The sequence below is a fragment of the Monodelphis domestica genome, chromosome 1, assembly GCF_027887165.1.
Source record: "Monodelphis domestica isolate mMonDom1 chromosome 1, mMonDom1.pri, whole genome shotgun sequence".
NCBI classification, from domain to species: Eukaryota; Metazoa; Chordata; class Mammalia; order Didelphimorphia; family Didelphidae; genus Monodelphis; species Monodelphis domestica.
The window spans coordinates 154,289,865-154,314,623 of record NC_077227.1 but is presented as its reverse complement, the minus strand read 5'-3'; the positions used below and the strand labels follow the sequence as shown (position 1 = coordinate 154,314,623).

The following is a 24,759-nucleotide window of genomic DNA, read 5'->3' as shown; positions in this document are numbered from 1 at the left end:
AAGTTGGGCCTTGAACAAGAGTCTTAGTCTATTGCTGGAATTTTACTTGAAGCTTTCTAACATTGTAAAGCTTACGGCTTAGCCTTCCAAAAATCCATGATTTGTTAATCCTATAACTCCCAAGGGTTTGGGATTTCCCACAGTAACATAACATTTACTCTAACTTCTAGCAGACTCTGGTACATTCTTTCTGGGGTTGAGTTCTTTCTGTTAGGTAGTGAATGGGATCCTTGATATTGAAGTTTTTATACTCTGGCTTCTCTTAATCTATAGTTTTGCTGGCATTTTATTTATATCCCTGGTTATTTCCCAGTGTTTGTAAAAATTCCAAATACAATGCTTGTATTTGTTATCTCTGGCAATCAAGTACTAATTTAGATTAAATGAGCTTTTAGGTTTTGAAGTCAGTGTCAGTTGACTCACAGCAGGATTGTATTCATCCTTGGCATAGGATGCCTCTCAAATTGTAAATATAGTATTAACTTTTAATTTATGAAATTATACAAACATTTGAAATTGCTTAACAGCACAACTTTAATAATCAGCCAAACTGCCTCTCCCTTCAGACAGATAAACAAAGGCAATATGTTATATCTTCCGCCTTGTAGGTTGTGTATTCAACCTTCAAGACTCTCAAGAGGCTTCCTAACTATCTTAACCATCATGAGTATTCATGAGTATATATGGTGGAAAGGTGATTTCTGAACTTAGTAATAAGCACAAAGGTGGTTATCAGTTATTTAGAGGTAGTGGTAGAGACTTGATTTGTACTCAGGTTATATGATATTGTTAAAAAAAGGAGTCCAGATTTCATTCTCCACTTATGACCTAAGACAAATTGTTTAATCATTCTGTACCTGGGTTTGTTTGTTTTTTTGGTGTTTTTTTTTAATTATAAAGGAGTAACTAACTCTAGGCAACCTCCAGGCTCCCTTCTAGACTCTGAATTGTCCAGTAAGTAAGTCAATGTATTTAAAAATGCAATTTTAATTTTTTTTTCTATTTGTTTCATGGAAAATATTTCACTATGCAGATACCAATGTTTGACTATCAAAACCAGGGCTGCCAATTCAGTGTGAAGGACATAAATAATCTGAGACCTTCTATAAAGAGTATTCAGGTGGCCATATTGGTTTCTCTTTCCTGATCTTGATGAAAATCTTCATTAGCAACAGTTACAAAATGAATTACAGTGTTATACTTCAATTTACTGGCTTAAACTGCAGGTGTGTTGTGTTGCAGTTTGATTCTTGTTTGTAATTAAAAATTAAAAATCCAAAATGATATTTTAGGCCCAATATCTTTTTTAACATTTTGGATAATGTGCTCTAAGAACACATACTGTATTCTTTTTTTAACCCTTACCTTCTTTCTTAGAATCAATACTTTGTATTGTTTCCAAGGCAGAATAGTGGTAAGGGCTGGGCGAGGGGGATTGGGGATTAAGTGATTTGCCCAGGGTCACACAGTTAGGAAATATCTGAGGTTAAATTTGAATACAGGCCCTCCCATCTCTAGGCCTGACTCTCAATCCATTGAGCCACCTAGCTATCCCCCATATACTATATTCTTAATAGTATCTGTATTTAATAATAATCTGTACTTAATAGTTACATCCCACAGACATTCAAGTAGTAGTTTAAAATGTGATATTTTTCAAACCCCTCATCTAGAGAAAATCACTGTATAAATATACACATATACATAAGATATAGTTTTAAAAGTATATACAAATATAATTATGCACCCATGTATATAAAGTTGTATATCTTCATCTAAACAGTTAGTTATCTTTACAAATACAATGCAGACTATTTTTCAAGATATTAATTTTGTTAAAATAAAGAGTTGAAATTAAATCGTAAGTTTGCATGGAGTGCTTATTCCTGATAGTCAGGTTCACTCACAAACATTTTAACATGGATTAATCTTTTCCATTATTTGGCCCTGTACCTCTTAGCTCTCATTATTTCCTTATTTGTTACTTTTTATCTTGCAGGATTTCAGCCTGACTAGTCTCTAAAAAAATCCGTTGTTAGTGCTGCTTTGTTCATCAGGGATTTTCAAAATAGTTGCAGTAGTCTTCTGTTTTGGCAAGACCTTCTTAGTATTGTCTGGTTGTATCACTTCTAGAAATCTTGCCATTTTCCATAAATTCATTAAAGTAAATAATAATCTCTCCACTGAGCATGATGATGAGGCATGATATACTCCCATAAATAGAATATTATGTAGAACAAACATACCCCATTTCCTGCTCTTGACACTTTTATTCTAATACACAGAGATGTATCCTATGTAAGAACATCATACAGGCTAATTATAGAAAGCACTCTTATGATTAGGTTAAGCGTTCCCCCACTTTCTATGCCCTGTTTTCGTTTTCTCCTTCTTTTGGTAGACTGGATGTAGACATCAAAGAGAACAATGATTACTTAAATTAAAAGTTTTGGAGGAGATAGGTATTCTTACTCTACTTAACTTCCCCTCCCCTCAAGAAAGCTTCTTGCATGAAATCTGAGTAGAATTTTTTATTAACCTAAGGCAAAGAGTTTGGGCCTTTATGATTTTTTTCCTCCTAATTTCTTTGTAAACAGACATTATCAGTAGATCAATGGTTCCATTTTGAGATTTGCAACAATGATACTAGACATCTAGATCTACCAATCTCTGTTAGAGATAAAGATTCATTCTATGTTCTTAATGAATTCAATGATACTATTTATCTTTCTTCCCTGAGCTCATGTGTTGTTTATGCAAGATAAAAGAAAAAGATTTATTTCTCATCCCTACATGTAAGTAAACTTCTTTGGCTTCGACTTGACTCATTTAAAAAAAATGCATAGATCCATAGACCAAGCCAAGAAGATACTTTGAGAAATCATTAATTCTTTCTTTAAAAGGAAATAGATTTAAACTCAAATCATCCCAGTTAAGTAGAAAACAAAATAAACTTATTGTGTACTTTGTAATAGTCATGTCCTCAGGGAAAGAGGGTTTTTTTTGTTTTGTTTTTTAAACGCTTACCTTCTGTCTTAGAATCAATACTAAGTATAGGTTCCAAGGCAAAAGAGCAGTAAGAGTTTGGCAATTGGGGGGGGGGGGGTGTGTGGGAGGAGTGGCTTGTCCAGGATCATATGGCTAGGAAGTATCTGAGGCCAAATTTGAACCCAGGACTTCTCATCTCCAGCCCTGGCTCTTTATCCACTGAGCAACCTAGCTGCTCCAAAAGAAGTTTTTAAAAAAAAATTTTTATGTAGACTCCAAAACACTGCATATGAAGTCTGTGGCAAAAACAGCCCTTTCATTAGTCCAGAGCTGCCATGATCTAGGCTTATCCAGAGATGGAGAGGGGACCAAAATAATGAATAGTTTGGGTAGTTAGCTGGGGTTATATGTCAACTGGGTTACCTTAGTAGATTGAGTGACTTTATTTTAAAATGCAGGTTCAGTAGCCTTAACAAACCAAAAGCTGATTAACTCTCCATTCTCCTTCCTTTTGCAGAGTACCGCTTAGTTCTCAGCGAGGTTCAGGATTTGCTAGTTGAAGGGGCGGACGAGTTTGCTCAGAGATAACTTGCCTCCTTCTATCCTGTGTGTAATTTCCTAACGTGCTGTCTGTTGTCTAGTGAGAATACGGGCATACAGAACCGACGCTCTCCCCCGTTGCTCACCTCCAGCATAGATCTCAATACAGGATAGGGTTTCTCTTCCTCTCCTTTGGGAACTTAATACTGAAGGGACATTGAAACAAGCAGGTGTGAAAACTGAAATAAAATCCTTTGCCTTAGCTCCTCCTGTTCTATCACCTGGTCACTGCTACTCACCTCAGCTCTTAATTCTCTATTCCATATTAAAAGTTTTCTTCTATCTGTGTGCATTTTTTCATTATTTTATTCCTTTAGCTAGTATGTTAAGATAAAATTTTAAAAGTCCATTTTTCCTACATTTAAAGAAAATAATTTGGTTAAATTGGGAAAAATCCTTCAATTTTAGAAGGGGAACCTATTTAGCTGATCTATAGACTTAAATTTCATAAGTTTTCCCTTATTGGCCCTGAGCCTCTCTTTGCCAGTATTCCCTCAGTCCTGAACTACAGTATCTCCATCTACTAATGACGTGAAATGATTTAGGCTTAATTAATGCTTCTTTGATGCTGATATTACCCTTTAGTCTCTGAAATAAATTGCATTTTACTTTATACCTAGAAACAGACTTCAGGGACTTGGGAAATGCAGATGGAAAAAAACAAGAGGGAACCCATTATATTGAGCACCCAAATTTTCTTCCCATTAAGTTGTCCAAACAGGAGGGAGCAGCCTCAGCTTGGGGCAGTGGGACAGGCCTAGAGTTGGAGCCAGGAACCCTATGGGGAATCTTAACTCTATCACTCATTGACATATTGGACTTGGGAAAATCATTCCACTCTTCTGAGTCCCACCTCCCTCATCTGTAAAATTGAAATGATATGTGGTGAAAGTACTTTAGAAACCATGAGGTGCTCTAGAAATGTGCTTATTTCTATGGTATCCTAAAAAAATTTTATTTTCTGGGGCTGCTCATGAGCAGAGATGCAGTGATTTTGGTCTTTAAACTTCTGTTCCTCATTGCTGTATTAGTGGTTATCCTCTCCAATTATGGGGGGCAAGCTGTCTTTTTTTTTTTTTGTAACCCCCTCATGGATTTGGTGGCAGTGTCCCTTTTTTCCTCCATCAAGATATTGATGTTACCTAATTTCTATCCCTTCTCCAAGGACTGAAATTCTAGCATATCCCCCCTGTTAAGTAGTTAGGATTGAAATCCTGTGTCAGAAAATTGTCATTTCATAAAGAGAAACATTGGCTTCACCGATCAAGTTTCTTGAAGTTTCAGTGTTTCCAAAGCTATCTTATCACTTGCAGGAAAAGGAAAAGAGAGATTGAAGTAGAGATTTATAGACTGCTGGTGTGTTCCCTATAGTCTCTCACAAACCTCTACAAAACTGATATGATTGTCCTTTTAGGACCTTTGGAATTAATGAGTATTGGAAGAGTTCCTTTCAGGTTGTGGCCATATTTTTTTCTTTAAGGAAATATGGTATTTAATTAGATATATAGAAAATAGACATTAATCCACTACTCTTTGTGTAGTTGGTATATTACCTGAAGTAATCCTTTATTTGGCAAGTTCAGTTTACTAGGTTTTATGAGCTTCTTTGAGCAGACAAGTTAGGTAGATCTTGTTTTGTTTAAATATATAAGCCTATATAATCTTACCAGTTTTTTAAAATATCCCTCACACATCACAGCCTGATACACTAACATGTTTTTTACTCTTCAGGATGTTTCTTTTTCATACATTCTTCTTTTTCCTCCTAATCCTGACAAGGGGAAGAGAAATTTTATCTAAGCATTTTGATAAGAGAAACTGTGCTCACTCTTAACCTTTTGGTACTATCCAGTTTCTTGTGTTGGTGTATATAGTTGAAGATAAGTAGTGAGTTCTGGGAGACCACTGTTTAAGTCTCAGTAGATGGCAGATTTGAGGTAAAATTGATTAGTCTTTCTTTCCAAATGTAACAAAAATGAATTCAATTAAGTTTCATACGAGGAAGAGAATGGTGGTTCCATTGATTAGAATTTAAGAAAAAACTATTGTTATTGTTCCTCGTGCTTCAGAGTAGGTGCTCATCTAGAGGTATTTGGGAGAATTTTTCTACTCACAGTTTATAGTTTTTACATTACACCTCCCTCTAGATATCACTAGTAGTATAATATTTGAGATGGTTTATTTTAAAGCAAAGTTAGGTTTACCTTGTTCCTTACTTAACTGTTCATTGGTACCAGAAAAAAGTTTTCCCTGCCAAAAAGAGGTGTTATGAGGCATTATATTCTTATGTTCCTTTGGGGTATTGCTCTCTAGCTCTTACCCATATTATCCATGGGTTTTCCTTTAGCATTGCTTTTATGTCTTTTTTGCATGGCTACCTTTTTGTTTCTATTTTCTAACAGGCAAAGTAAAGCAGTCATAACTCAGATTTTTAAGTGGGAAGTATTTGAAGGTATTCCACCAGAGTTAATATTGTAAAGTTCCAATTTTTCCAATTGTGAGATTATATACTCAATGTGAACCTTTCTGAGTAATACAGAAAATAATTTCCCTACTTTTCTCATAAGTAACCCTTCAACTCGTGAACTACTTTAATTTTGCCACAGAATGACAGTGAAAGATCTAGAAGTATAGAAACATTTGCATCCTTAATTCCCCTATTGGTATTGCTTTGCCAGTGCTAGCTGCCATACTGGATTTTGAAAAAAACACTATCTGCATTATATTATATAGTTGTTATTTGCTGTTCATGTATACCCAGAACTTCCCTAGACATCTAACAAGAAAAGTAAAACAAATATGTTAACTCTAGTCATATGTCATCCCTAAAAGCCTTATATTGGTAAATGGGATATGGATAAGGGATAGACCTGGGATATCACTGGTATAAGCAACTCCCAAGTAAGGAAATTCCCTCTTCTAATTTGGATCAGCATTTCCAATGCCATTTAGTCTTTAAAAAAAATTTTTTTTTAACCCTTACCTTCTGTCTTGGAATCAATATTATGTGTTGGTTCCAAGGCATAAGAGTGGTAAGGGCTAGGCAATGAGGGTTAAGTGACTTGTCCAGGGTCACACAGCTGGGAAGTGTCTGAGGCCAGATTTGAACCTAGGACTTCCCATCTCAAGGCCTGGCTCTCAATCCACTGAGCTACCCAGCTACCCCCTCCATTTAGTCTTAAGAGAGTTGCCTAGAGCAATGGGAGTGTTGGGAACTAGATTAAAATGTCATTGGGAAATATTTAGCAAAATAAATAAAAATACAATAAAACACAGATAATATAATGTTTATATGGTTTTCTAAATCATTATGCCCCAGTGTGATCCTTATGTATTGTGTAGAGACTGGTTTCTCTTTGAGTTTGAAACCGCTGGCTGACAGCACTGGGAAGTTATAATTTGAGCAGAGTCATACAAAGTATATATCTCAGAGCTAGGGCTGAATCCCGGCTCTTCCAGATCTTTACTCACTTTACTCATTACACCATACAATCTAACTTTGGCAAATGACTTTCTAGAAATTGAAGAGCTTTCTCTACAAAACCTAGTTGTAGAACAAATCTTTCTGTGACATGGAAGCTATAGTAGCCCCAGCAGTTTGCCATTACAGTGAAAAATAGAACAATCATATGTGATAAACTGGCTCTTGCTCCAAGCTCACTTTGATCTTTCAGGTTTTGCTGCCTTCAGTTGATTCATAAAACATTGAGAACAGTGCGTCTTCAGTTTTTGTGCTGCCAAAATGGAAAATGTGTAAGAAGCCATGTGGAATTCTAACATTTTCTTCTCTTAAAAAGAAAAATATTCCATTTCCAGTAGGGTATGTTTTTTATATTTGCCCTTGGTTTGCATTTTGAAATTATTTCCAAATTTAAATGATAATATTTTAATTCTTACGTAGCAGTGCCAAGGACTTTTTTGTTTCTTTTTTAAAAAAGATGAATGTCCTGTGATTTCATACATATAGAAAATAACCATTAAACGAATTTTCTCTTGACCAGTGGAGATCAGCAACAACTCTGCAACCTATAGCCCTACAAAATTGCCTGGAACACTTGAGAAGTTGTGACTTGCTTGGTGTCAGTCAAGCCTGTATATGTCAAACTCAGAATTTAAACCTAAGTTTGAGACCAGATCTCTATCCACTACTCTATGTTGCCCTTCCTAATAACAGAATTTAATCCTTCGAGTAAACTTTGGATTTTAAATTTAGTGAGAACAAATATACAGATTAAAAGGCAGCAATGACATCAGCCAATGTTCCAATTTATATTTTGTTAAAACTGAAAATAATGCCAAATAGCCAAAAGTTTACCATTATAAATAGAAGAGGGTTTTATGAACATTTTCCCATAAAATCATACATCTTTTGTTTCCTAAATCAAATAAAAAATGAGAAGAATTCATGGGCAAAGTAAAAGCTGCATGGGACTCAGAATAATACTGTGCCCTATAAATAAACATCTCTGCTAATTTCTAAAAAGAACAAAAAATTATTAGTTGGGGGTAGATCTCAGTGATGTGTTTATTCATTCCAAATGCTAGGTTAAAGGTCCAAGGAGGGAAAGGTCATTTTCATTAAGAGCGAAAGATGTTTTAATTCCAAACATCTCTTTTGAATGTTAGAAAAATTTATATCAATTACAATATGTGTTATAACAATTTCTCACATAGAAGCTAAGGATGAATGAAATTGTGGCTGTTAAATATTCTCGATTCCTTGATGGTGGATGTTCAAAACTATAAGATTTGTATGATTAGTATGCTCTGTGTCCGATTATAATTTTGGGAAGTCATCCTTCCAATTATCAGTTTTCCATAGTTAGAGAAAGGGAATCTTTCAGAAGCCTTCCTTTTTCTCCTATCTGACCCATAGTGGTATGGGACCCTTCTTTATGCACTCGGCTTGTCCACTCATGAACTTAAGAATTAGCCTGACTAGGATAACTTGTAGTATTACTTCCTCTTGTGATTCCAGATCCCATTAACTGAAAGGGTGAGCAAAAGAGCTACCTTTTCTATGTATTGAAGAGCTTGAGCATTATGATTACGTTTGGATGTGAGCTGCCAGTGACACTGGTCTAGATGTTAGAATCTGCTAGGGAAAAAGTAAAGCCTCAAACCATTATACCCTGACACATTCCTTCTTTCTTTTTTATAGAACTCAACATTTACAGCTCTGTACCTTTCTAGAACTTATAACATTAAAAAATAATGACTTCTATGCAGAACAGCAGTTCTCCCTTCCTTGATCCCCTGCTACTGTTTGTATCAGCAGCAATTAGAATTTGATTTACTAATCCCTCATTGCTGCCTCTCCAGCTTCTTATTTTTCATCTTCATGTAGCTCAAGTTCTGTAATAGCAGAGCAACACCTCCTCAGCCATCTGGCCCAGGAGAAGAGGCACCTAAACAAAATCATCAAAAACAAAGAACACAAATGAGCAAGATCAGAATAGTATGAGATTGTGAAAAACAGGAAAAGGCCAAGAGAAGAGGGCCAGGAATACCAGCCTTTTCGTTTCAAAGATGAAAGCAGAGTCCAGGGATGTTTGAGTTGAAGGCTCTCCCTTTGCTAGGAGAGGATCCTCCTCCTTTTGCTTTCTAGAAGAAAGTAATCCACAGTAAAGTGAGTAGTTAAAACTTTTTCCAAATCCCTAGAGGCTATTAGCTAAAGGAATTATAAAATCATTGGAGACTTTATCGTATCCTTCCATATTCATTGGAAAGATGCCTGCATTTGATTAGGAAACTTGCTCTTTCTGCAGGAAGAATCTTGTACATTCATGATTTATGTCCATATTGCCTTAATAAAACATCACCTAGAAGTTGCTTTTGAATGTTGTGCCCTATTCTACAGAGAAGGCATTGTGTTGATATCCTCAGTGCCAGAATTTTTTATCAGTGAAATCATTTGTAAATATATTGCAATTGCTACTCAAATGCTACTAATACAGAAACTTCAGAGCTTTTTTTTTTCTTTTGGGGGTAGACAGTCATGTGTTGGCTGGTTTTGCTGAAATAAATATAGCCAAACTAACTTTTCCTCAGTGCTTTGCAGGAATTCTTAATTAAAAGAAAAATAAAAACAAAATCCACAATTACAGGAAGAATACAACTAATTAACTTGATTTTTGTCATTGCTTGCCATGGCTTCACCTTTCCTTCTATATATTGCTCTCATGCTTCCTAATGCCCTAGCAGAATGCATCGACAGATCGTCGAGGAGAGTGGGAAATCCAGCCCAGCCGGCAGACAAATACCTCGTACCTGACATCTCACTTGGCTGCAGACCGGCATGGGGGATCAGTGCAGGTATTGCCTTTATTGCCTTTTTCTGACTTTCCTAGCTTGGCTTTTGGAATGTTGGCATGCTTCTGAAACTCTTCTGTCTTTGGAATGGAAACCTCTACCCAAGGGTAAGCTATTCTTCATATTTTTGGCAGAACCACCCATTTGCTGATTTTTTACTTAATCAAGCTTATGGAGGTGCTGATCTCACTTCTAGGCATTGTCAGATTGTAGGAATGTCAGTAAGCATCTAACATTCTTATGATTTCAAATGTTATTTTCTGATGGACTTAGTCTTGTAATGCAGAAAGATAAGCCATATAGCATATACTCTTCATAGCAAACTATATTATTTATCTTCAGGATAGCCTGGCCATTTTAAACATGTCTGTACTTGAAAAGATATTTGAAGGTTTGAGAGTTGAATTAGTGTTGGCCAGACAGAAACTGTATTGGTAATAGAGAACTTTGAACAAATCATGATGGTGTGAGATATATCCCTTAGGCAATCTTAGGGCACACTAGTACTTGGAAGTAGTGTTCACTGGTTAGCTTTGGCCAAAGGTTATATAAGGCTTGCTCAGCAGCAGTCATGCTGATATGTATTGTGGAGTACAAGAAGTTTAGTATGTGAGCATATGCCATTGTATGGTTTTTTTTTTACTAGGTAATTAAGAGGTTGGATTATTTCTTTTCTTTTCCTATAAAAACAAAACAAATAACATCCAGAAGAAATACCATAATTTATTTCTGGTGTCATCTAGGTTACCTTGATTCCTTTTCTCCTCTTGAGTACTAAGAAGACCAATTCCTTAAATTTTCTTCATCACTAATTATATTGACTTTATTCTTTATCTTTTTCTTCATTGGTGATTTGCCACATTCATTACTGTGTATTTGCATCAAGGAGGACCCGCTTGTAAGAACTCCATCTTGATATCTTTTCTTTTTGAGATATTTCAAAGAAGTAGTAATTCAATTTCAGAATAGGTTGTTGTCTTTTATGTGAAATTGGAATACTGTAGTGCATTCTTTGTAATGATTTGATAGATTGGAAGATCTGTGGGGAACCCATACTCAAGTGGCATTAGTAATACACAATTTTATGAGATTTCCAAATATGGAATTTTAGTTTTTATATTGAATTTGATTTAAGAATCAGTTTTTCCTATATAATTTCTCTCCCTATCCACATCTCCTAACCCCCTTGCCCCCCAAAAATCCAACCTTTGATCCATAGGAAGAATGTGCCATCAGGTTTTCTCTGGCACATGAGACATTTCTCTGTTACCCTGTGTTTGTTCTTGTGTCTGATACCAAGTTATCATAAACTCATAAAAAATAAGTGTAAAGTTCTGTATTTAGATTTTAAGAACCACTTGATTCAAATATTAAAAGTGCAAAAAAAAAGTCTGAACAATAAATAATTTCATTTAAAAAAGACCTTAGTCTTTTTAAAGTATATTTTAAACTTTTTATAGTAGTCTGTAAGTTTAACATGTTTCATCTATGTAATATGGAAACCAAAACTGATTTATCTTAGATATACTAATAAAAGCATAGTATTCATCATAAGAGAATTTATAGTCCTACTTTGTGTAGTCTGCCCTGGTCAGACAGCATCCGGAGTATTCTACTTAATTGTGTCTTGTGTAAAGAATAGTAAACTAGAGTTAATCCAAAAGACAGGAACCATGACAGTAAAAGAACTCTATCCCTTGCCATATGAGGATCAGTAATGGGAAAGGTGACTATTTAGCCTGGAGAAGAAGAAACATAACAGGAGCATGATAGTTTTCTTCAAGTATTTCAAAACCCTCCACATAAAACTTCTTTTACTTGAATCCAGATGATAGAAGCTAGGAGCAGTATGTGAAAAAAGGCGGATTTTTACTTACTATAGAAAAAATCTACACAAAATTTACAACAGTTCAGAAACATGGGGAAATAAGGTTGCATTACTGAATGTATTCAAATGGAGATTGAATGAACTCTACTTCTCAAGGGTACCAATTCAAGAACCTCAAGCCTCTAAGGTTCCTTCCAAATTTGAGATTCTGTGATTCTATAGTTTTTCCAGACTCATTTCCAGCAACACTTCCTCAGTGATATCATGTAATAATTACTGTATCTCTAAACTGCAAACAAAAATATTCTAGCCTTAATCATGAACCCTGGGCCAAAACCATTATGCCAGTACCTTGGTAAGTATTGTAGTGCTCAAAAGCAGTGCCTACTGGCACAATAATAATAAAATGTTTGGCAATTGCTCAATATAGCCATACCAGAAAAGAAGAATGATATCTAATTCTTCAGTCTAATAGTTAGGTCTTCAAAGTTCTTGGATTTTGAAAGTTGTTCCTGCAATTGCTGCTGTGTAAGATTTATGTCTCAGATGAAATATATTTTGATGTTTTATGAAATTCACTTACTTTGAAGCCATTTTAATTAAATTACCTAGTTAATTTCTTATAAATCCTATTGTATAAAGATCATAGGATTTAAAAATATTTAGCTTTTAGTTTACACTTAACTGTGTTGAGAATATTTTATATCCATTAATCATATTCACATGATTGAAGTGACTCAGGGAATTGAGCATTGGTCACATTCTCTAAATAAGTGAGCAAAATGTGTCACCAGCTGTGTTGATGACCTCAGGTATGTTGGCCTTTCTAAGCCTCAGTGGCTTTCTTTGTCAAGTGGTCTTCTAGCTCCCAAGATAAAACTTGCTTCTGTGAATCGTAAAACAAGTTAGTGTTAATAAATAGGGAGTAAAATTCTGACTATCATTGGATCAATGCTGACTTTTATCCCCAACTCTAGGCCTTCTTTTATAGATATTCCTTGGATATTGTTAAGTAATACTTCTAAAATTTTGAGAGCCCAAAGAAAATCAAACTTGTATTTTGAGATGAAATGTCAGATATTACTTCATGTTATTCATATCTATTACCTATGCATAATTTGGTGAAACATAAAGTTCTCTTGATTCTGTATGAAATTTAATGAAGGAAAAATAAAGTAAACTACAATACTGATTAGAGTAATAAATAAGGCTGACCAAATTGGGGGTGGGGTAGAGAAAAAAGTAACTTTTTTTTTTAACCCTTATCTTCCATCTTGGAGTCAATACTGTGTATTGGCTCCAAGGCAGAAGAGTGGTAAGGGCTAGGCAATAGGGGTCAAGTGACTTGCCCAGGGTCACACAACTGGGAAGTGTCTGAGGTCAGATTTGAACCTAGGACCTCCCATCTCTAGGACTGGCTCTCAATCCACTGAGCTACCCAGCTGCCCCCAAAAAAAGTAACTTTAAAAAATAAACTCATGAGGGCCAACTAGGTGGCTCAGTGGTTTGAGAACCAGGTCTAGAATTAGGAGGTCCTAGGCTCAAATATGACCCCAGACACTTCAAAGTTGTGTGATCCAGGGCAAATCACTTAACCCCCATGGCCTTAAAAAGATAAGTAAATTTACTTTAGACATTGTAACCTAGGAAACACTCTAGTGAATTGATTATATGATTCATTATCATCATCATCATCATCATCCTCTCCATTTATGTGATGCCACATAGATGTTTTTCGAAACAACTTTATAAATATAATTCCATTTAATCCTAACATCAACTCTTTTAAGTGGTCAATGCAATATTGTTATTTCTGTTTTACTGAATAAAAAACTGAAGTTTGGTAAGGTTGCACCTTGCTTGTGCTCTCAGTCTTAGTAAGGGGCAGAATTATCCTAGAACTAAACTATCTTGACATTTAATCCTTTGTCTGATCTTCTAAACCATTCAAGCAAAATATTTGTGAGTGGACATGTTCTCAGATCAACCTTGAGTTCTAGAATTTGAGAGTTATAGATTCACAAGGTAGTTGTTAGTATCTATTGGCCCTGTGAAGTGTTTTCTTTTTGATTATATCCAAGAGTAGAAACCTTAGTTTTTGTTCCATGTTTTCTGATGACTCATTTTTGCCTTGCTTTCTGTTCTCTTTAATGTGGGATAAATTCCACTTCAATTGCATTTAAGCATATACTAAACACTTGCGGTGTGCAAGGCAATATGATGCATTGGAGATATAGCTTACTAAAACAGAGTCCTTGTCCTCCAGCTGCAATAACAAAAGAGAAGGCTTTGTACAAAGAGGCAAGAACACTGGACTGGGGGCTCTTTGCCCCTCTACTCCCTTGACTAGTCCTTTCCAGTTCTAATTCTAGTAGATATACTTTTTTTTAACTCTTCCATCTTAGAATCAATACTGTATAATGGTTCCAAGGCAAAAAAAGAACAGGCAATGGGGGTTAAGTACCTTGCCCAGGGCCACATAGCCAGGAAGTGTTTGAAATCAGATTCTAACACAGGACCTTCCATCTCTAGGCCTAGCTCTCAATCCACCAAGCTACCTGGCTGAACCCCATGTAGGATATACTTTAATATTTATGTTTCTCTAGAGCTGCTCTTTAAGTGCTTTTTTCACCTAAAGCTCTGCTGTTTACAGAATGAATTTATTAGCATTCTCACAGGTGCACAGTTAGAATTTTAGCACAAAGATCATATGAAAGGTTTGAGAAATAAGAAAATGAGCCCATTCTCCAGTGTGAAGAATCAGGCAAGCATGATTCTTTAGATTTGGTACTCTGTTTTTAAGCATTTCAGGAATACTAGGGGGCACTCTTGTTCAGATAAAGATTGGACTTGTGAATCTCATTCCAACTATGCTAGTCTAGACCCAAGATGTAGTAAGTGCTTTCTCCAAGCAGCAATTTGGGTCTTTCTCTTAAGGACCACTGTATTGCTACAGATGTCTTTTTCAATGGTGAGCATGAACTGCTAGAAAGTACTAGCCACTCTTTATGTTCTTGGAAAAGTTGCACAGAATTATACGTAGTGGCTTGCTTAATAAGGCCAAAATAGTACTTGGTCACAACCATAGTTAGCTTTCTTATGTTAATGTCATATATTTTGCCAGCTTTGGGATGATATTACCATAATAGCATACCCCTCCCAGCCCCCCCCCCCAATCTTCACTATTCTTTCAAGAATTTTTTTTTTAAACCTTCACTTTCCACCTTAGAATAAATACTATATCTTGGTTCCAAGACAGAAGAACAGAAAGGGGTAGGCAATGGAGATTAAATACTTGCCCAGAGTCACACAGTTAGGCATTATGAGACTAGATTTGAACCCAGGACCTCCCATCTGTAAGCCAGGCTCTAAATCCACTGAACCACCCCCTATAATGTTTGGTTTTTGAAATATCTTTACCCATGTTTCTCTTGAGTGGAGTTGTAGGACTACTTTAGCTAGTATTGACTTGCCATTGGAGCTTTAGTCCCAGGTTGGGACTTGAGGTGGAGCCATTCAACTTCACTTTGCAGTTTTTGTCATAATGTTTGATGTGATAGATTTAAACATCAAAAAAATTCAGAAGATCCCATCTGGCATTAATGAACTACCTTGTAAACAAGGTTCGCTATAAAGAAGAATGAATCCTAATTGTTGCAATTAGGAAAGGTATGTATAAACAGATATTTAACTACATTAATAGTTCTGAGTTATATCTAGAAAGAGTAGCCTCTGAAAAATGAAACAAGATTGAGTTTAAAAAATAAGGGGGCAGCTGGGTAGCTCAGTGGATTGAGAACCAGGCCTAGAGATGGGAGGTCCTAGGTTCAAATCTGGCCTCAGCCACTTCCTAGCTGTGTGACCCTGGGCAAGTCACTTGACCCCCATTGCCTAGCCCTTACCACTCTTCTGCCTTGGAAATACACAGTATTGACTCCAAGATGGAAGGTAAGGGTTTTTAAAAAAAAATAATAATAATAATAAAATATGGTTAGCTTTTGGGGGATGGGGGGGGTGGTTATCATAGACTGCTGTGCCAACAAAAAAACATAGAAATCTTGTTACTTGAGGAGTTTGAAAAGGAGCTAGGGAGGTGGCTCAGTGGATATACAGACGGCCTAGAGACTAGAAGTCCTGGCCTCAAGACACTTCCTAGTTGTGTGACCCTGGGCAAGTCACTTAACTCCCATTGCTTAGCCCTTACCATGAAACTGATACTTAATATTATTTCTAAAACAGAAAGTAAGGGTTTAAAAAATAAAATAAAGAGAATCAGCCAAACTTGCAGAAAAGTTGTGAATATATTGTTTCTTAAAGCATATTATTTCTTTCTTTGTTGTAATGTTTCTTGTGGCCTAATTTCCAGTTTACTGAATTCGTGTAATTATAGCCTAAAAAGAAATCATCCATCAAATTGTTTTAACCTTTAGAGAACAGCTGTGACATTTTTTTTTTAATTTTAAGATTTCCTTAGAATAAACCTTTACTTAAGGAGGAAATTGGTAATTTGTTAACTTCACCAGCAGAAATATTATTTAGGGTTTGTCTTCTCATCTGTTGCATATCCAGAAGCTTAAACACAATTCCTAAAGTATCATTACTATCATCACAGAAAATTAAGTGTTCCAGGGATTGTCCAAGTGGAAGCCTTGCCTTGTTTTCTTCTGCCCAGCCCCATGGAAGGCCACCTGATTTCAGGATCTAGCAGCAACTTTGTAGTGAGCAACCTGTTACACTCTGCCTTTTTGTTTCAGGTGGTGAGCTCAACAAATGGAGAGCTGAACGTTGATGACCCAACAGGGGCACACTCCAATGCACCCATCACAGCGCATGCCGAGGTGGAGGTAGTGGAGGAAGCTAAGTACGTTTATCTTTCAGGGGGCCTTTTGACCATGGATTCAGATATGTTGGGGGCGGTGTTCTTTAGCTCTCTACTTTGAATATATATGATGCTTGTTTCCATAATCTTCTTCAATCCTGCACTTTGGGGAGGGGGGGGAGGTGCATGTTACTACTTTATTGCTGTTGCTGGTCTTTCTTAGCTGTGATGCCTGCAGAATGTCATTTTTACCACCACCACACCCCCCCCCCAATTTTTTTTTGCCAGAGAAAATTACTGAATCTAAATGATCATATTATAAAGAAGTGCATCCTGTAGTCCCAGGCTTCACAAAACAAACCTCCCTACTTCATGTGGAATGTGTTTTAAAATGTTCCCTAAATTCAGATTGTTGGCCATAGTGATCTTAAATTAGGGGCTCTATTGCCACTTCTTTCATTATAACTCTTTCTAGATCCCCTATTGAATGCATTAGGACTAGAACAAGGTAGATTATGTCAACAATCCCAAAGTCTCTGGATAGAGAAGAATCTTTGGAAGGGAAAGAATTTATAGAATGTCATTAACATTAATGGTTGAGGGAATTACTGCTTTGCCCTTTCTGCTTCTTCTGCATGTGTACTTATTTCCTTTCTAGCATCACCCCTTCTGCATGATCTGTGTTTAAATTCTTTGGAACAAGGGTGTAGGGTGGGGGGTGGGGCTGGATTGGGATGGGGTGGGAATCATCATTTCCATCACCTTGCTTCCTCTTCCCCTTGACAAAGCAAAGCCAAGTTTGGATTCCAACAAGTGTCTTTCCAGAATGTTTGCCCTTTGGTTATTTATCTATTCATTGCCAGTGCTGGCTAAAATGTGGCTAACTTTACATGAAAATCTTTGAGTCCCTTCAGGAATTAGGATCCAAATAAATGATCAAGTTGGGTTGTTTCTTTAAAAGACAATGTATTAATAGTATCTTTTTGTCCTGGGTAGTCTCTTGGGACTTTGATAGTTTGAATTTTAAAAAAGTAAAGAAATAATCCAGACAGTACATTTTCAAACAAAAAGGCATTAACCCGTGTCTGCTTTATTCTCCTGTCTTAACATAGGTTTAAATTTTTTTCTATTCTGTTCTCTTGGACATTATTTGCCAAACAGATTTTGCTTTGGAAATTACCTTTCTTTGGATCTTAGAAATTGAAATGTTATTCTCATTAGATAAAATGCCAATGAAGATGAGCTGGGCTTCATTTCTACATTTGAATGCCTCCTCATTGCAAAGTAATTTTGCATTCAATTTACTCTGCTGCTGAAGGGCACCTGCCACTTTTTCAATGTATAAGAGACTCAGTGAACATAGATGAGAGGGATAGGGACTCAACTTTTGATATCATTGGTAGGAATATTGTCTCAGATGACAAAAATTTCCTCTTACTGATGCAGGTCATATTCTCTAGAATTGCCTAGAGCACTTAGAGATTAAATGACTTATCTAATGTCACACATCCAGTATGTTTTAGAGATAGTACTTGAATTCAAGTCTAACCAGCTTAGAAACAAGCTCTGTCTTCATTACATCTTGCTGCTTCTAAAGAGATAATCCACAGGTAGTTTTTCAGTAGGAAACAGTTGTCATTGTAAGGGGACAATCTCTTATTTTTCAGGAGAATGTACTGAGTTTTTCTTTTTTACATTTTTTCTTTTCCCCTGAAAATCTATAGTAAACTAATGTAAGCCAATGTGTTGCTGCTCTTCTAATGCAATTTAACCTAGACACTGTGCCTTTGGGATTGCCAATAGTGTTCCTCACTGCCACCCCAATCCTCTGCCACTTAGAATACTTTTGTTTAGGAACTGCTTGGAAGGAAGGAAGGAAAAAAGAAAGGAAGGAGAAATGGAAGGGGGAAAGAAACAACCATTTATTAAGTGCCTATGTTGGCCACTGTACTAAGCATTTTACAAATATCTCATTTGGTCCTTAAAACAACCCAGGGAGATGGGTGCTATTATTATCCCCATTTTACAGTAGGGGCTACTGGGGCAGACAGAAGTTAAGCAACTTGCCCAGTCACACAACTAGTGTGACTAAATTAAATAGTTAAATATGAGACCAGATTTAAACTCAGGTCTTTCTGACTTCAGGCCCAGCACTCTATCTACTACAACACTTAGCTATTGTGTTTAGATGTGAACCCACGTCATATACACTACATGTAACATAAGATACAGACATTCTCTACTCCCCATAAATATAATATATATGCCATGGGATGATTTATCCCTTGCAAAGGAACACATTTCATTTTGGTAAACTTGTACATTAATTGTATGTATGTGTGTGCGTGCGTGCGTGTGTATGTTTTGCATATGTGATGCAGAATTTTCCATACCAGATTGTTATCAAAACCTTAGGTTATAAAGATAGAAAAAAAATTTTTTTTGAAAGTTCCATCGAGCTATTCACAATGAAAGAACTACTTTTCCTATAAACATTGTCAAGAATAAAGGAATAGATGATCCTTGGAATCAGCTTAGCTTTTAATTTTATTTTCTAGCATTTATCCAGACCTTTTTGAATTTCTAATCTAGCAATGAATGCTAATCACTACCATTCTGATGATAGTGGCCAATCCATCTTACTTAAGAGAATTATGTCCTAATTTTTGAATTTTCTGTAGGAAGATATTTTTTTTTAGAGTAACCATTATTCCAAGATCATTTTATGTAAGGTGATACAGCAGCCAGAATTGTTTAGATCACCTTGCATATTTACTTAATGAATACAACTGTGGTATCACTTGCCATAAAAGCTAATCTTGGGCAAAGTATGTATTTTGCTTTGTATTGAGATTCTAATGCCTTGGGGCCTTGGCAGTTTTGAGACTTCAGAACTTTACCACCATGTGTTTGATTTTGGAATACTCACTCATGTTATAGTATGGACCTAAAAGAAACATAACATTGCTTTGTCTTTCCTTGATCATTTAGATCTTAGATCCTTCCCTAGTGAAGATCATTGTAGTTATGGTTATAGTAGACTTAATCAAAATTAAGGTCCACTACCATCCCTTTTTGAGTCAGTCAGTCAGCTGTTACTGACTTGAACCCAGTTCATCTGGACTCTTTTTCACATGCTTAGTAGGAGAAACACTAACTCACAGCTTCTCCCACACACTCATCAAGAGCCAACAGAACAGTGAGAGATACCTATTCTTCATCTCAGAATAAACATAAAGCTAACCTGGTAGCATTTGTTTTCTTGTTGGGAGCCAGAAACAATGTTAGGCTGCTTTAGTTTCCTCTCAGCAACATCATTCAGTCTCTCCTCAATAGTCTAGATTCCTTTCTGTTTCCTAACAGCAGACTTTCCTTAAAAGTTCATCCCCACCTCCCCTTTTTGCCCCATCCTTCACTGAGATTTTATTATTTCAGTGCTTATGTCAGGTACTAACTGTCCGTTCTCTTTGAAAACATCCACTCAGTAGCCTCTGCTTCCCCCTCACTTGCTTTCTCTTCCTTCTCCTCAAGGAGGAGTTAGGCTAAAATCAGATGTGCATTGCATGTTTGCATGGCTCACAGTAACTCACTTCCATCTCACCTCTGTGAACTAATCTTTCTTTCTCTCTTTCTCTCTTTTTCTCTCTCTCTCTCTCTTTTCCTTTCTGTGTTTTTCTCTTTACACACTCTCTGTAGCTGCCTGAAAATGCTCAACTTGTGGTGAGTCCCTCTCTCCAGTCTACATGCAAGGGGAGCGGACCAGACTAGACTGGGATTGGCAAAACCAAACAAAAGTGACTTAGGAAAACTGAATTGCTTCAAAATGCCACCCTGTGCCATAATTATCCAATCTGGGAAATTATATCCACAAGGTGGGGATGGGGGTAGACAAAGAAGGCCTATACCCAAAAATTAGGCTGTCCTGTGTATACATTCAAAACCCATCCCCCTAAAAATTTTTCTCATTCTCTTTTTGGCTTAGTATATTGCCCCCACCCAAATTAAAATGACCAGATAATGTCAGAAGGAGATGGACAAAGCTGGGGAGTCATAACTGCTACGTCTCCCCCCTAAGGGATTATTCCTCACAACAAAGGAATTCAAAATTATAAGGATGATGCCTTACTTAAATGATCTCAAATGATATGTCATGGTCTCTAGCGGGGAAATCAGCTTCTTTGAAAAAAAAGATCTGTGACTTCGTTTGTTAGCCAACAGATTCCACTCTCTAGGAGTTTGAGTTCTCTGAGTTCATTGAGAAGAGTATTACCCAAGTATTGATTTTCTGAAGGATACCTATTAGGGGAGGAAAGTACAATTTTAATGACTCCATCTCTATAAGATCACAGAACATTTAATCAAGAAGTAATTCAGGTGGAGTAAGCTGCTAAAATACTGAACCCTAGCCTTTTTGTGCTGGGCAAAATATTCTAGAACTGTGATGGCAAACTTTTTAGAGATGGTGTGCTGGGCCCTGCCACCCTTCTTCCTCTTACCCCACACAGGGGAGGGAAAAAGCTCTCCCATTGGGCTGCTGGGCAGAGGGGTAAACAAAGTAAGGAATGTCCTCATCAAGTGTAGAGGGGGAGGGGAGTGCCCTGAGTGCTCTGCTTCCCTCCAGCTCTGCCACCTGTAAACCACCCACCTTACTCCCTGTGGGCTCCCAATGGACTACTGGGCAGAGGGGCGGGGAATGTGGCGGGGGATGTGAAAATATGTCATCAGGCATGGTAGAGAGGGGAAAGGGAGCTTTGCCTGAGTCCCTCTGCCTTTCTAGTAACAAACTCTGGAGGTGGGGAGGGAGAGAAGGGTAGTCGTGCCCACAGAGAGCACTCTGCATGCCATCTTTGACACCTATGCCATAGGTTCACCATTACTGTCCTAGAATTTATCCTGGGGAGTACCATACAGAATACATTAAAGGGGCTGTCTGAAAAATATGGATGTGCTAAAGAATCCATGTGTGGTGAGGAATGTTCCTACTGAGTCATAGAGTGGCCTTCCCCCCTACCAGCCTTCTCCCTGGACATTGCCTGAGATTCTCCCAGCCTCTCCTGAGCTTGTTTGTCTGTTGTAGTCTGGGGTTGTATCTCTTCCACATTGTCTGCATGCATAGGGGGTCACATTCCATATAATGGCCACACCCTTTGGACTGCTTTGTTTTTGCTTGTGTTCAATGACCGGTCTGGGCATCCTCTCCTGAACCCTGACTGACCAAGCCAACTGAAGAACCATGTTGGCCAGGAAATGGGGAAAAAATCCCTTGAAGGAGAAGGGATGGAAGTAATATTGAAATACAAAAATGGATATTTTGAAGGTAGAAATCTTACTTTTGGGACATGCATGAGTGAATTTGACCCCTTACTTTTTTCTGAGCGGATAAATGTTTGTAAGTCTGACTTTGTCACGTTCCATCTCTCCCTTGAGATATCAGTCATATTTCTCTGAATCTGTAAATAAGCAAATATTTTTACTATCTTTTGTTTGCCCAACATGGTGCTAGGTGCACAATAAAATAGGTAAATGGATATTTTATATTTTTTGCCCCTCAAGGAGCTTACAGTCAGCTGAAAAGATATATTTCTTGAAAAACCAACCAATGATATGAGGCAGTAAAAAAAAGAACCAGAGTAATGGTATAAACAGTAAATGCTTTGGAAGGTCAGAATGGGAAGAGTGGAAATGGACAGTGAGTGAAGTTGAAGAATTATAGATTTAATGCTTGGAAAGGACTTTAGGAATGATCTAGTTTCCCTCATTTTACAAAGAAAGAAATGGGGGGCCCTGATAAACTGTGACTTGCCCTACATGGCACAGATAATAAGTAAATAAGTCAGAATTTCATCTTGGAGCCGTTGGCTCCATATCCATCCCTCTTTCTGTTAAATTGTGGCTCAAAAACCTGGGGAAAATTTATTTCAGCTTGCAATTAACAAGGCTGGTTGGAGTCTGGATTGACATATTAGGGACCTAAAGCTGTTGGTATGATCTTTGAGAGAGACTCAGACCTAGCCTCCTCATTCTTTTCTAAGACTTGGTAATATCTACATGAAGTGATTTAGTGATAATCAGTTTAATATCCAATAAGTATGACTTCTCCATTCTCCTAATTAACTCCTTTGGTAGGTGTGTCTACAGAAATAAGGAAGAGAAAAACAGATTTTGGGAAGTAGTCTTCCATGGGGTGATGTGGTGATGATGATGGTGATAATAATAATAATGTATGCATACTACATAATAGAGCTTTGAGATTTTCAAGTGCTTTTCAAAAGTATTGAAATACTTTTTTGATCTCAGTAACAATGGGAGGTAGATACTATTGATGAGGAAAATGAGGCAGAGATTTAAATGACTTACTCAGGGTCATACAACTAGTGTTTCAAGGCTGAATTTGAATTCAGGTCTTCCTGTCTCCAGATCCAGCACTCCATCCAGTGATTATTTTTTTTTAAATGCATATTGCATTTTGATTAATTAAACAATATAATTATAATCCATGTATTCAAATTTAGTAACTCAGCCATGCCACTCTCCTCTACAGATAGTTGAATTCAGCATCAAAACATTAGGTCATAATATGCCAGTTAGATGAGATTTGATAAACAATTTATGAAATATCTTGTGGCTTTTTTCATGAGAATAAAAACTGGCCAAATAATCATTAATCTCCCTGAAAAATTTATGCTTAACAGGACCTTTAAAATATCAACTCTTTGCAACTTAAATTGTCTTATTTTAACTAACTTTTGGATGGTCAGACAATATTTCCTTATTGTATTTAAGTCCAGAAAACAAATGCTAATATTTGCTTATATCCTTTATTGACAAATGATTGATCTTGCAGTTAGCCTCTACAAAGCATTAAATAATCAAAGACTGATCATTATTTTAAAACATTTATTAAAAGCCTATGCATCCTTGCTTTTCTGTGAACTTTTAAAAGTAAACCACAAATGTTATTGATAATACTTGGAGAAAACTTTTGGAAGGACTGTAAAATCCTCTTGTGTTCTTATCACTTTCTTACATTCAGATGGCTAGGTCTTATGCCTGACCAATTATTAATTTCCATCTCTAAGAATTTTTCTCTGTTGTAGTTTTGAATATCTATTCCTTTAAGGGGGGAAAAGGTCTTACAAGGGTTTTTTTGTTTTTAATTAAGGTCTCTATATAGAAACTCCACATTGGTATGCCTAGAGATCATAAAAGCGCTACCTGTTATTTTTCAGTATGTACTTATATGTACTTTATACTTTCAAAGATGTCAAATTTTAGGGAGTCCATCCTAAGCTCAGAGTATGTGAGGTCCTGTTTTACAGGAAAATTTACATGACTTTTATTTCCAAGCTGTCTGAATGAAAAACAGGGTCTTAACTGCTAAGAAATTAGCAGTGGTGGTAAAGAAGGAGCAAGCATTTGATTCCATTAATATTCTGAGCAATAAACCTAAGATTAAAAGTTTGAGAGAGCCAAGCTTAATTACCCTTAAAGATTTTATTTTAAGTTATTAGCAAATTTGAATTATATCTATAATATGATTTCCCCCCATTCCATGGGCAGTGTTAATGGTCCTCTATTTCCACACCTGACATTTTCATTTTTCTGTGTAATCACCCCCCTGGAAGGAACCTCCTCACCATTCCGCTTCTAGACTTCTCATTCACTGCAAAAAATGGCTTTCCTCTTTGTCCCTGCAACCAGGAAAACAAAGGAGGACAGGGGTGAGCCTCAGGCAAAGTGTATCTCATATTTTTAGCACCATCAGTTGGCACTCAAAGGTTCAGCAAAGGAAGCTGGCCCTAAATTCAGCATGGAGTTTCACTCTTAATCCTAAACATGAACAGTTGTTAAACACAATATGGAACATCAGCTGAAGTCTAGGAAAGGCTAATTTTTGCCTTATTCAATGTCATTTATCAACCACTTGTTGGACTAATTATCCCCAATAGATTTTGAACCGTGTTTTTAAGGCGTTCTTATTCTTTTTTTTTCTTTGTTCACTATTAGTAGCATGCTCAAAGGCCCCCATTGTGAGCTGGAGCTTTTCCTGTACTCTCTACCAAGAGGTTCTCGATTGTCTATTAGATTCCGCAAGAGCTTCAAGCATCTGCTTTCAATGGGATTTGTGTGCTTCAAGTCACTCCTTGCCAATAGTACCTGTAGACGGTCCCTGTCACCAGTCTGAAGAGTTTTGCTGTTCAAAGAAAATATG

General features: G+C 36.7%; 1 protein-coding gene across 17 annotated transcripts in view; it reads left to right on the top strand.

Annotated features, from left to right (window-relative positions):
- Window positions 1–24,759, top strand: part of CSNK1G1 (casein kinase 1 gamma 1) — a 247,782-nt gene that overhangs the window by 216,126 nt on the left and 6,897 nt on the right. For 8 of the 17 annotated variants that reach the window (XM_001366703.4, XM_056808284.1, XM_056808301.1 and 5 more), the window contains 3 exons: window positions 9,793–9,903; window positions 16,483–16,589; window positions 20,244–20,267. In XM_001366703.4, coding sequence (XP_001366740.1) covers window positions 9,793–9,903; window positions 16,483–16,589; window positions 20,244–20,267 — 242 coding nt within the window. Of the gene's footprint in view, window positions 1–1,033; window positions 3,000–3,505; window positions 3,871–9,792; window positions 9,904–16,482; window positions 16,590–20,243; window positions 20,268–24,759 lie in introns of those variants that run through there. The other 9 variants (XM_001366816.4, XM_056808326.1, XM_056808348.1 and 6 more) reach the window with 5 other exon arrangements.